Below are 14,244 nucleotides of genomic sequence, written 5' to 3'. Positions count from 1 at the left end.
TGTAATCCCAGCACTTTGGGAGGCTGAAGCAGGCAGATCACCTGAGGTCGAGAGTTTGAGACCAGCCTGACCAACATGGAGAAACCCTGTCTCTACTGAAAATACAAAATTAACCGGGCGTGGTGGCTCATGCCTGTAATTCCAGCTACTCAGGAGGCTGAGGCAGGAGAATCGCTTGAACCCATGGATCGTGCCATTCCACTCTAGCATGGGCAATAAGAGCAAAACTCTGCCTCAAACAAACAAACAAACAAACACAACCCAGCTTTATCCCTGAAGACATTTCCCCCTGTTCCTGCTGTGTTAGATACTTATATTCTCTGTTTGCCCCTCTAGATCTGCTTTCGACCCTTCTCCACCCTGCCCTATTCCCTAGGAGGCTGACCTCTGTTGAGGACAGCAGCCAAGCTCCCTTGCCCTCTGGCTTCTAGTTGGCTTCAACCAATGGAAAGTACCAGCAGGAGATGAGAGGGCAGAGGGAACAGGGTACCCCTCTTCCGACCATCCAGCTGGCTATGCGGTGCCAGAGTTTCTCTAGTGACGCCCGTGGTTCTTCTTGTCCAGCCTTCCTCTAAGCCACAGCTTCAACTCTCTCCAGGTTTCCTTCACTTGTCCTTTGAGGCTCCCCACTACTGCCAGCCCCAGGGGCATGCACCACCACCCCGTGTTGGTGTCCCTTAGTTTTACCCACACCTTTGCAAGTAGTACTTTCTTAATCATCCCTCTTGACTGTGCTACCTTTTCTTGCAGTAACCTTAACGATACACCCGACAACACTGAAATCATGTTTCGGCAAACACAAAGGTTTACATTAATTTGCAGAAGTGCTACAATGACCGGAAAAGTCCTCTACTGCACAAACACTACGCACACCACTCATTACTTTACTGTGTTTTCTTTATATATTTTGTATATAACACCAACCAGTAATTTACACCAACAATCTGAAATACCAGACCAATAGTATTTTAGAACCTGAATGAATTTTGAGGTTTTAGGTTAATTATGGCTTTAAAGGAGAAATACACCATTCCCAATAGCTTTCAAATGTTATTCAGGGTAAGTATGCAAATTAGCCTTCCCATCACAGTTTCCATTTATGACAATCTAATGTACACCTAAGGGGTTTTCTGAGTCAGGACAATCTTAATAGTTCAACTAGACAGTATTAGGTGAATCCCCAGGTGCTAGCCTGTGGCCATTTGAGGAACAGCATAAAGTCAGGTACACGATGAGACCCAAAAGAGCTTGACCATCTGCAGGAATTGGCCTTCAGACAGGAATAATTTAAAAATAATTAAGACTTTATGGCTGGAATTTTAGGCTACAAGCTTAATCTCAAAAGACTAGATAACTAGCCTAGTATTTCTATGCTTTACTTGCATAATTTTATAAAACAAAATGAATATAAGGTTCATTCACCATTGCTATCTTCTAGGAATAGGTTTGCTTTAAGAAATGGTAGTCCTGACTCACCAGAGGTGAAAACGAAGGAGGGATGGAATGATACAGGTCAAAAAACAGCTGCAGGGTTGAAGAATCTAAGAAGGCTGGGGAAGAAAAAGACAAAAGACATCATTTTATTAAGTATGAACACTGCCACTGACATACTTTCAGCACTATCCATCAGGGAGCACATCCTTCTGCCTACTTATCTTACAGAGTATTTATTTCCTTTGGAAGTGATAAGCAAATAGGGGCTTTTTGGTTTCCCTTTTTCTTTTCTCTTTTTTTTGAGATGGAGTCTCCCCCTGTAGCCCAGGCTGGAGTGCAATGGCGTGATCTTGGCTCACTGCAACCTTTGCCTCCTTGGTCCCGGTTCAAAGGATTCTCCTGCCTCAGCCTCCTGAGTAGCTGGGATTACAGGCACGTGCTACCATGCCCAGCTAATTTTTGTATTTTTACTAGAGACGGGGTTTCACCATGTTGGCCAGGCTGGTCTTGAACTCCTGACATAGTGATCCGCCTGCCTCGGCTTCCCAAAGTGCTGGTATTACAGGTGTGGGCCACCATGCCCGGCCTCTTTTCTTTTTTTGAAAGTACTATTTTAGCTTCTCTAAGAAACAGATTTCTTCTTTCAACTCTCTGAGAACTTAATCTGAACACCTCTGTCCATAAAACTTTTATCCTTCTGGAATACGAAGACAAACATAAGAACAAGTTGTTGTGTTTGATTTTGTTTTTAAAGATAGTTATTACCCTAAATAGATTACAGAAGTCTCTAGGCAATTAATGCAAGAAGGTGAAATACATATCTATTATTAATCAGCAATTTTAAAAGTTCTTTGACACTGGGGGATCTGTAAGATTACTCCAACAACCTCCCCAACATTATAAAATAGATGTTACTGGCCAGGCACAGTGGCTCACACCTGTAGTCCCAGCACTCTGGGAGGCCAAGGTAGGAGAATCACTTGAGCCCAGGAGTTCAAGACTAGCTTGGGCAACATTGTGAGACCCCACTTCTACAATACATAAACAAACAAAATTAGCCGGGTGTGGTGGCATGTGCCTGTAGTTCCAGATACTTGGGAGGCTGAGATGGGAAGACTGCTTGAGTCCAGGAGGTTGAGGCAGCAGTGAGCTGTGATCGTGCCACTGCACTCGAGCCTGGGTGACAGAGTGAGACCCTGTCTTTAAAAAACAAACAAACAAAAAAAGACGTTAGAATTTTTTCTCAATTCTCCCTCAGAATACACAGGGGTTGCCACAGGGGTTGCCAGGAGTTCTTTAGATCATTCTACAGACACTCTGTAGGGGAGTGACAGCCTTTGAGGTGGAGGAAGTTTTGTTACCTGATCTCCAGCTGGTGGGAATCTGCACTGTACACAGGTCGTCTGAGGACTCATCAGTGGAAGTGCCAATGAAGTCAAAGTTGAGGCAGTTATGAGTGAGCTTCAGCAGTTGCATGAGCAAGCCATGCTGACTTTCATCATTCAAGTTTAGATTCTTTCCTGAAGCCTGTAAAAATTACCACATAATGAGCCCCCAAAATCACTCCTCTCTTCCCAGCTTGCTCCCAGACTCGACAAAGCTGTTAAGTCAGAAAAGGAGGGCTATATGTTAGCACAGTAAAATGTCCCTTTCTCTCCAAAGATGCGGTACTTCTATCACCTGTTATTATGAAAATACCTAGCTCCTTATATACTATTAAAACATATTTACTATAAAAACATGAAGTTGGTATTTAAAGAAAGCCCCGTTTTAACACTTACACTTACTCCTCACACAATGTAGACATAATGGTCACAGAGAATTCTGAAGCAATATGGCTCCTGTGGTCATTTTATTGGCTTGTGAGATCCTAGTTATTTCTAGACAGAGCTGGGATTAAACTCTGGAGGGAGCTCTGAGGATGCTTAACACCCTGCCCTACTTTCTTTCCTCGTTTTTACAACCACCATCACCAAAAATCTCTCAAACCAGAATTAAAATCATCACTGAATTTTATTTACTCATCTGCAAGGTACCTACAGACTACAGGTGAGTACTGGCCATAGCTACTGTGCCGGTCCCATTCCAAGGATATACCAGCTGAGCCTCCGTGACTGGCTGGCTAATTATTTGTTCCTGATAGTATCAGTAAGGAGGATTCAATCTTCAGTTTTCTCAAAAGCTTTTCCCCTCCAGGGGGTGCAACAGCTTTTGCTAGGCAGCTTTGCTTAACCTGAGGATTATTTGGGAATTCTAAGGTAAAACTAAGTAATTGAGGAAAAAGATGAATATCGTTAACTGGAATAACAGAAAGAATATAAACTGGCTTCCAAAACTAAAACTGGGAAATGTTGGAAAATAAGAACAAAACCACAAAAATGAACAAAAAGCCAGAGGCTAACCCTATTTAGCTTTCTATAGGGACAAAGCATCCAAGCTGTGTTATAACTGTGTGGAACTCCCAGCTTAACACTTCTTTCTCAGTTCAGCTCTATCAATAAATGAATTGAAAACACCAACTTTCGATTTTAACACAGGTAATTTCCTTACGTGATACTGTCTACTCCTCCCGGTTATTAAATCTAAATGGATGTTAAAAATTCAAAATCTACTTTTCCTTACAGATGTTGCTTGTTTAATGTGCTGCTTTTAACTCAGCGGGGGACAGGGGAACCAGCCTGGTTTCTGTATGCTAACAATGTAGTCTGAACCTACTTTCAGAGCACTAAGAATCCAAACACCATAAAACTAACATGCTTTCACACCATATAGAAAGATTTTATGTGGTTATAAAAACAACAACAGAACTTCAAACTCTGAGTTAGGTAAACTAGATCCCTTTAAGATAGGAGTATGGGGTAAGTGCTCACTTACTGCTCTTTACCTAGGGGAACTGATCTGAAACAGGGAAGTGACAATCATTTCTCCAACCTCAGTGGTCACTCTGACCAGTTCCTTCAATGCTTCTATGAGTCTTATATAAGAGATGATGATTAAAGAGATGCATAAATTCTCGTGGGGTCAGTAAAAAGCTGACATTTAACAAGTTCCCATCCATTCTCATTCTTTCAAAAGAAACTAGAAACATGACCCAAACTACACGCTCACCTGTTTTAGTAAATTGCAGGAAAGTGTGAAGATATCAAATAATGATGAATCGCGAAAAGAAGAGGCTATTTTTCTGTGTTTGGTTAAAGGATGGGTGGTGTCTGCCTGTGCAGAAAAAGAAGAAACCAATGCAAAGAATTAATTGCAAAAGAAGAATTTTTCATGTAGACTTCATATAAGCTAGAAGGATTTCCAGTAAGAGCAACATAAACATAAAATACATTTTTAACATTTAAATTATTGTGAAACCCTATCTAGTGAAAGGATGGAGGATAGTAAACTGCTAATAGCCAGGGTATCCTCTCTCTAGCTTACAGAGGGAAAACAAAAGGATGGATAATCTCTGCTGCAAATTCTTATTTTCCTCTGTATTCAGGGAGGTAAAACTTAAATTGTTGGCAGACATTACTGATAATTACTTTCATGTTGTACTGTGGCTTAATGGGCCAGGCGTGGTGACTCACCTCTGTAATTCTAGAACTTTGGGAGGTTGAGACAGGAGGATCATTTGAGCCCAGAAGCAGACACAGTGAGACCCCCCACCACCTCTAAAAACTAAAAAAAAAAAAAAATCGGTGTGGTGGTGCATGCCTGTAAGTCCCAGCTACTCAGAAGGGCCTTGAGCCCAGGCATTCATGGCTGCACTGCACTCCAGCATGGGCAGCAGAGTGAGATCCTGTCTCTTAAACACCCACAGACAGAGTAACAAGTCTTTTATTTTGGTAAGCAAAACTCAAAACAAAAACAAAAACAAAAAAAAAACTCTCAATGCTGAAATGACTGCAGAATTTCCAAATGACAACAGCCCATAATATTCGCCTTCTTTTCTAACCTATTTCAACATATTGTCTATACCCCAGAAGTGAAAACTTAATTTAAGTGGTTGTGTTGGTCTCTTACTTTCGCTGTTCTCGTCTTTTCAGCTAAATTATGTTTTTGTGGCTAAGAACTAAATCTTTTACTTCTTTAATATGCTCCTAGTCCTGACACACAGTAGGTACTCAATATGTGGAATAAAATAACTTCAAAGTTATCAGGAGTATTTTCAGTCTAACCGTGTACTGAAAGCTTAAATCTCTTCTGTTTACTGATCAATTCATCCAAGAGGAGACTCCTTTTGTTTTTGCCACATTAAAGTGTAAGGCAGCAAGATTACTGACAATCAAGTCTTCTTAATTTTCTTTCTAGGTTCTAAGTAAGAATAGTGACAGAAATATACTTTCTTTTTTGAATTTGACAATCACAAAACAATGGAAAATTCAAATGATTTAGAGGCTCAAAATATTCTCCAATTCTTGCTTCTGTCATTGTGTTATCATGTGTCTTAGATAATAAAGGTCTTGCTAGATTATGTATCATGTAATCTGTTATACTGATCATAATACAGAGAATGATTACACACTAAATGCTACACAAAATTTCATCATTTTCTTAGAAAAGTAAAATCTTGAAAAGTTTTTTATTATACATATATCAAAATTTATGTACTCTGTGGGGCCAAGCTTCAAAGGGGAAAACATTAAGTCCACAATCTCTACCCTTAGTTAATGCATCTGCTCTTCTGCTGCAAAGATAAGAGTGGTTAAATAGTACATTAGTTGTTAAGAACGCAGGCCCTAGAATAATACTATTTGGGTTTGAATCACATCCGTTGATTGTGAAACCTTAGGCAAATGATTTCATATTTATGTGCCTCAGTTTCCTGATCCAGAAAATGGGATAAACACAGTACCTACCTCATATGACTCTTCTGAGAATACAATTAGTTACTATAAAGTGCTTAGAATGGTGGTAACAGTAATCACTCAAAAGTGTAAGCTGTTATTATTTTGGTAATTACTGATCACAACGGGGATTGCATGTGGCAAGAGAACACAACATGGACTCCCAATTTTCACAGACTCTAAGCTAACACATTTGAAATAGGACCAACTCACAGTTAAGATTTCTCAGGGTTAATAAAAATGTCTGCAGAATTATGAGCAATAGCAACAGTAATGCTAATATCATTAATATGCTTCCAACTTAAGGGTGAGATGTTATAACTAATATTGATACGGGCCTGTTCTATAATCACAAATTTTTAGCTGGATAAAAAAGTAAATGACTAAAATATAGCCAGGGCAAAAGAAAGCCACGGTGTTTCCTCTGTAGTATTCTGTGGCATCAATGACCATTTAAAAAATTTAAGGTATATAGGAGCAGAAGGGGCACACAAAAGGTCGACATTTATGGTCTCTTTTTTGAAGTCATTCTCTTTCACGGGCAAGGCAGTAAGTAGTATTTCGCTTATTTCTTTTTTTTTGAGATGGAGTTTCACTCTTGTTGCCCAAGCCGGAGTGCAATAGCGCGATCTTGGCTCACTGCAACCTCCACCTCCCGGGTTCAAGCGATTCTCCTGCCTGTCTCCCAAGTCGCTGGGACTACAGGCACATGCCACCACGCCCGGCTAATTTTTTGTATTTTTAGTAGAAACGGGGTTTCAACACGTTAGCCAGGCTGGTCTTGATCTCCTGACCTCAGGTGATCCGCCTGCCTCGGCCTCCCAAAGTGCTGGGATAGCTTTTATCTCTAAAATGAAAATTAGTACCAATAAAAAAAAAAAAAAAAAGCTAAGATGGAAAAGGGGAAAACAACCTGGAGACAGAAAGGAAACAGGACAAAAAGTGAGGTGAGTTGCAATTACAGAGGAAAACCCAATGGAACTATTTTATTTCAAAAGGGCATTAATCACTTACCGCAAAAGCACACTACTGCCAAAAAAGATCATCCCACACACAGCAGAAAACACCAATACTAAGAAAAAATATGGCACTTACTTCAATGAGGAAGGCTGTAGCACTTACTTGATTAATTTCATTGGTTAGCTGAGATAAAATTGTGACACCAATGATGCAGTATTCAACACTATCCTGGTTAAAAAAAGCATAAGGTAGAAAGAGTTGTCATGTGTGCTCGGTTTTGGCATTTGGAATGCACTTATACTTTCGAATGATGGGTTCCTGTGTCATTAGTAAAACTGCCTAGACAAGGCAGCAAGGAATCACAGTTTAAAACGGTTGTTTTGCTGGACATAAAACCTAACTGTCACCACAAAGGAAGACTGTCAAATCTGACTTCATCAAAATTTAAAACTTTTACATTAAAAAAATTTCCAGAAGCATTATAGCATATACGTTTTAAAAAGGTAAATTGCAAAACACATCACTAAAGTAAATGACAAGTAAGCAACACATTTCACAAAGAGACGGCATAAAACAATAAGCAAAAGTTAAAGAATCTGAGGAAATGTGGTTAAGATATAAATAGAAGTTCACAGAAAAACAAATACAAGCAATAAATAAACCTATCAAAATTTATCCAGTCTCACTCATAACCCAAACAATAAGATACCAATTTTTTTAACCTATTAAATTGGAAAAATTCAAAGTTTAGCTTCCAGGGCTGAGGTAAGCAAGTCCTCTTATCAACTGTTTCTGGAAGTAGATACAGTCATGAGTCACTTAATGATGGCGATACGTTCTACGAAATGTGTTATTAGAGGATTTCACTGTTGTGCTAACATCATAGAGTGTACTTACATAAACCTAGATGGTACAGTCTACTACACACCTAGGCTGTAGGGTACAGGCTATTGTTCCTAGGCACAAACTTGTACACCACGTGACTATACTGTGGGCAACTATAACAATGGTAAGTGTTTGTGTATCTAAACATAGCAAAGATAAAGTAAAAATACAGCATAAAAGATTTTTTCTTTTTAAAGCTACACCTGTATAGGGCGCTTACCATGAATGGAGCTTATAGGATTGAAAGTTGTTCTGGGTGAGTCAGTGAGTGAGTGGTGAGTGTATGTGAAGGCCGAGGACATTGCTCTATACCACTACAGACTTTATAAATATGTACACTTAGGCTACACTAAATTTACTTAAAAAATAAATTGTGCTACAACATTAAGACAGTTCAACATCACTAGGCTCCATTTTTTTTCCAGCTCCATTATAATTTTACAGGACCGCTGTTGTATATGTAGTCTACTGTTGACCAAAACATCATTATGAAGTGCATGCTGTATAACTTTTTTGAGGATAACTTGGAAATATCTTTCCAAGGCTAGGAACTGATCCTACAAACACACTTATTCAAAATATATGTACTGGGTTATTCACTGAAGTATTAATTTAACACTCAAAAGAAAGAAATGCCCATCTATAAAATATTAACTAATTAATTAATTATATTTTTGCTTGGGACCATATGTAGGAATTTGAAAGACTGAGACATGGTTTGTTTTTGCCAACATGCAAACACTACCAAGACATATTAAGGGTAAAAAACATGCAGAAGAGAATATATCAAATAATTCTATTTTGTGTCATGTTTAAAAAGTAGATATGCGTGTAAGCGTGTGTGTGTGTGTCTTTATGTATATGTATATGCTGGTTCTCCCATTCCCATTACATCAAATATATACACTGTACCTGTAAAAACCTTGTGACATCTGTGATTGCATTTCTGAAGACATAGTCATCCTTCTGACAGTCAAACCAGCCCAGTTTTGTGATTCTGGCATATAACTGAATAAGTGCTTGTGTCACGAAAGTAGCCAACTTCGGCCGAGTGGCAAGGTAGTTGAGCACATAGTTCCCTATTAAAAAAAAACAACAAACAAAATCAATCCACATAATAGAAAGCTCTGCCAGAAAAGGGTGTATATCTTTAGATATGCTAAATGGCCAAGAAATTATAAATTTAGACTATTTAACCCAAACTGTCTTAATTATTTATGCTACTGTTCCAAATAGGACTTCAAATTTAAGATTAGTAGGTGTTCTAATTCAGAATTTTGTCACATGAAGAATTTGCAGTATAGCTGCTTTGACTATCCCTAGGTAGCTAAAGAACATGGTCTAAACAGAATTAAAAATCATTAACAATGTTTCTCTTAGTTATTAGTGGCAGTAAAGAAGAGATGAATGAAAGAAATCTCCCGTTAACAAAAGGGAGGACTTAGGCTTTATCCAGAAGTAATTGCGTCGGGCCCTTCACTTTCATAAGCCCCAAATTCTGGAAACAAACTGGATTCTAGACATTTTGTATGGTTAGCAATCTCAGCATATCACTGAACAAACACATACATTTGACTATTACTAGCATATCACTAAACAAACTATTTTCTTCAAGACAGAACAGAAAATTCTCCACTTACGAATATCTATTCGCTGTTCCAATGGTAGGGGGTTGTTTGTGCGTGATACAAGCTTGGTAAGGCATGTAGCTGCCAGTAACTGGGAGTAAGAGGACTGTGAAAAGAGAGGGAAAAAGGACTTAAAATTGTATTGAGCAAGCCAGCCACAAGGTTTTTAACTTGGAGATCTGTGCTCAGATTCAAGAAAAGGCAATCAGTTTTGGCAGCTTTGATCCTCTGGATTTTAGAGGGTCTATTGCTCTGAGAGAAAATGAACCACATAGCATAAGTTTATTTAGCTGACTTCAACAATGAACAACAGGGAAGATAAAGTGAACAGTCTCATCAAGCTGAATCTAATACAGATATCTGCTTCACTCTGAGGGACAGACACTAGAGGGCATCTTTTCAGAAAAATAGAGATTAGAAAAAATCTCTCCCCTCATTTAAACCAAGAAATCTCCCCTCAGTATCTGTTATAATATTTCAAACAGTTTCACCTCAAAATATTTCTATGGCATGACATTGGGGAAAAAAGAAAAGTATTAGAGGAAACCACCACACTATGCTGTACAGTTAATCTCCAAATTGTATCTTTCCATCAGCACAGCTATCAATCAGCTATTGTGCTGGGAAATGTATATGATAGTTTAAAAGTAAACTTAAGGTTATTTGTGAGAAAGAAAAATTATGCCTTAAGCAATGGAATAGCTTTATCACATTCTCAAATGTGGCTTTAACGAGTTTTAACCTTATGGAGACTCAAAGCATTCCATTTGATCAAAATGCCTAAGGAGCCATGGAAGAATTCCTCCATGTGGCTATATTATATACAATGCCATAAAACAGGAACAGGCTCACAAGCATTAAAGTATTTTAATTAAGGGTCAAGGACAATTTTCCATGACACAGAAAGTCCTTAAGATGGTAGTCCCTCAGACTATCCATTTATGTTAATATTACATGATACCCCCAGGTATAAAAATTTAAGATTAGTGGTGAGAGAGACTGTACTGTCGCTCCAGCAGGAGTTCGCTGGCAGAGCTAGCTGGGCATCTCCCACAGGACAAATCCAAGTGCATCAATCCAAACACCAAGTGATTTAAGAGAAATATATAAAACACTATGTGCGTAAAACAGAACAGACCACCACACAGTCTCTGACCATGACTTTGTATCATTCAGATATTTGGGGAAAAAGTTATATCCCTCAGCTACTAAGGGATAATTTCAACCAATTATAATTTGTTCTATTTATTGTATAAACAATATTATAATACTAATAAAAAGTCAAAAATAAAGTCAACTAGAATTCTATCCTCTCAACCAATTAACTTTCATTTTTTCACATTTCATTCCAGTCTTAAGGACACTTTTTGGAAAGCAAATTTTGATTAACCAATTCTTTAGGGATTACTGTTGTTCAGAATACCACATGGCATTATCATTTCTATTTTCACCTTTTTCCACACACACAAGAATGATGGCTAATATATGTGCCTTTTCTTGGTGTCTTCTCTTTCATCTGTGAAAGAGCGTAATATAGGTAAGCATGACTGGGAAGCTGTTTGAGGATTAGGAAAAATATGAGGACTGCACTTTACGTTGCCACTTTATCAAAAGAAGGCCAGTGCTTGCTGCTGAAGTCTAGCTGGGATCTGCCTCTCAAGATGCCCTTTCGTGGGACCCTGGGGGTATCCCACCCTTCCCAAGACTTCCATCTTGCCAAAGATAGTGATTTTATCAAATTATATCTCAGGAACATTATTTTGATCACTGCAATGCCATTTTTAAGCTGGAGGAGGTTCTAATTCCATTTAAAATCCTACAATCTCCTGTAATTTCATTGTCAAGGTCACTCACTGTTCCTGGACTTGTAAGGCAATAAACAGCAGCTGTGGCAGAGAGGACACAAAACACAGAGAAGACTGAGGACCTTGTACTAGGACTTTGGATTAAAAAGGTCATTTATTGGCCGGGTGTGGTGGCTCATGTCTGTAATCCCATCACTTTGGGAGGCTGAGGTGGGCGGATCACCTGAGGTCAGGAGTTCGAGACCAGCCTGACCAACATGGAGAAACCCCGTCTCTACTAAAAAAAATACAAAATTAGCCAGGCTTGGTGGTGCATGCCTGTGATCCCAGCTACTCGGGAGGCTGAGGTAGGAGAATCACTTGAACCTGGGAGGTGGAGGTTGCAGTGAGCCAAGATCGCGCCATTGCACTCTAGCCTGGGCAACGAGAGCAAAACTCTATCTCAATAAATAAATAAATAAATAAAAAGGTCATTTATCTACAGTCCTATCTTATTCTGGAAAGGATAGGATGTGGCACTTAAATGTAAAAGCAGAAAACAAGTTCTGGAAATTTAGGATGAAAAACTGCAGAACAGAAATGCATGTTCAAAGAGATTTTCTTGATGAGGCTGTATGGCCATTTTGCCAACCTGGTAGGTATGGTACTTCTTAAGAGTGAAAATAAGTCAGGGACACCTAGAAAAATCAGGGAACAGAAGCTATCCCAAGCCATTCCTACACAGAGAACCAGAATAAAGTTTCCTAAGCGCCCGTTATCCTTTAGGATTTTCAGATCTTACGCACACTTCCTCTTTCGAGGAGTAGCTGGCACTTGCTCAGGCAATCGGGGCTGTTGGTAAATTCAACCAAGGCTTTCTCTGCCTGGAGTCGAGTGGTTGTGTCTGTGGTTTCATACAGCTGTTTGCACAGATTCTCTAGTTGGGCCAGGCTCTGGAAAAGATCAGTCAGGAAAGAAATCAGTTCAGCCTACTACAAATGTAAGCAACTGTGCTTAAAATTAATAAACAAAGATAAATAATAATCAGTAAAGAAAGAATTGCTTCTGAACTGAGGAGAACCTGGGTAACATTCACCTAATAACCATTTATAGGTTTCTTTATTCGATGCTATAGAAGACAAATGATAAAATGCTGAAAATACCTATATACTTTTTCATCATTCCCTTGAAGATCAATCATACATGATACACTTTTCCCCTTGCAAATACCCAGCCTCCTAAGCTTTCCTAAAAGGCTTTGAAATAAAAATTCAGAATTTACTTATTCTGCTATTAACGTAAAAAGTGTGAAATACTAGAGGCATGGCTACTAAAATTAAGCACATAAACATGATATAAGTACCACATACATTTTCATATAGCTTTAAATATTCCTTTGAGTAGTAGTTATTAGCTTACAATAATATATATGCGTAAAGATGGTCACCTGTATGAGAAAACCTTTAGAGAAAGCTTCAGGATGTATTTACGCACCTTCCTCCCTGGATCCCTCATGTCTAAAGTTCAGCAGACTCTCTTCTGTTGCACTTTAAACTCTTACTTCGGTTCCAAATTTAAAATGAAAGCGTCAAAATAAATTCAACCCTAGCATATGCTTACTCAGAGATAAGACAAGGGAAACACCCACAAGCAAACTCTTCTCTCCAAATCTTGAACCAGTTCCAGGGAGGCAGGAAAGGGATGGGTGTGTGCTTTGGTCAAAAACCCACAGGGATGCATATATACTTGCACTTAATGTGGTGTTTAAAGGCAAAGAGGAAAGTAGCTAGTTAAGACTATACTTAAATATCACCTTTCACTGACTGAAGTGGAGAGTAAACAACTGTTAGCCTTTAAAGGAATGGTTTGGACTTTAAGAAAAAATTGGAGCCTATTTTCACCAGCAGCAAGGATAGTTTGAGAGATCCTACTATTAGAAAGGACAATTCTGACAAGAACAAAAATAATAATAATTAAACCAACCTGTGTAAATTGCCTAAAATATATTACACAGCCAGTCTGCCCAAGGCTTTTCATTATCACTTTATTTCATTACACTGTGTCTTTATAAATCACAGCTTTTCCACTAAGTAGGAAAGCCCTTGGGGCAGGATTCATATTTTACTCAACCTGATTAATAAATTTCCAACACTAACTGAAAGGAAATAAGAACGATGAATACTGACGCCCTAAGATCATCAGTTTTACTTCAGACAGCCCCCAAAAGAACAAAACAACAACCCTGCCCTTAAAACGAAACAAACCATCTTTTGAAACATCTTGGGACTTTTGATTAGGCTTATGTTTAACTTGTTTCTGACTTCCAGGGGTCCCACTTAATATCTTCTTCAATTCAAAAGCACAGAGAAAATCGCAATTGCGAAGTCAGATCTCAAGCAATAAAGTTCTACAAGTAGTACCTTAGTTTATTCACATGGCTTATGAACACAAGTAGAAAATAAGGCTAATTACATACATTCCATAAAATACATGCAAAAGCCATTTTTATGCTTGCCAGTACTGCTCAAGACCTTATTGAGAATTGAATCAGTTTAATTATAACCACTCACATTCCTAAACAAGGCATTAAATCTCCTTCACAAGGTTTTGTTTCAACACTGAAATCTATTCCCCACCCCCCCATAAAATGATTCCCTTAAAAAAAAAAAAGAAAAAATTATTTAGGAAAATAGGTAACAAGAAAGACATCAAGAGAAAGAC

General features: G+C 38.6%; 1 protein-coding gene across 3 annotated transcripts in view; it reads right to left on the bottom strand.

The window, feature by feature from the left end:
- Positions 1-14,244, bottom strand: part of XPO7 (exportin 7) — an 86,671-nt gene that overhangs the window by 27,412 nt on the left and 45,015 nt on the right. For 2 of the 3 annotated variants that reach the window (XM_032143977.2, XM_058433590.1), the window contains exons 2-8: positions 12,330-12,476; positions 9,752-9,845; positions 9,024-9,190; positions 7,362-7,454; positions 4,543-4,647; positions 2,796-2,961; positions 1,477-1,550 (exon numbers count right to left, since the gene is read on the bottom strand). In XM_032143977.2, the coding sequence (XP_031999868.1) occupies positions 1,477-1,550; positions 2,796-2,961; positions 4,543-4,647; positions 7,362-7,454; positions 9,024-9,190; positions 9,752-9,845; positions 12,330-12,476 (846 nt within the window). The remainder of the gene's footprint in view (positions 1-1,476; positions 1,551-2,795; positions 2,962-4,542; positions 4,648-7,361; positions 7,455-9,023; positions 9,191-9,751; positions 9,846-12,329; positions 12,477-14,244) is intronic. The other variant, XM_032143980.2, reaches the window with a different exon arrangement.

Source organism: Hylobates moloch, unplaced genomic scaffold (assembly GCF_009828535.3).
Source record: "Hylobates moloch isolate HMO894 unplaced genomic scaffold, HMol_V3 SCAFFOLD_22, whole genome shotgun sequence".
Lineage (NCBI taxonomy): Eukaryota > Metazoa > Chordata > Mammalia > Primates > Hylobatidae > Hylobates > Hylobates moloch.
This window is presented reverse-complemented; position numbering and strand designations above follow the sequence as displayed.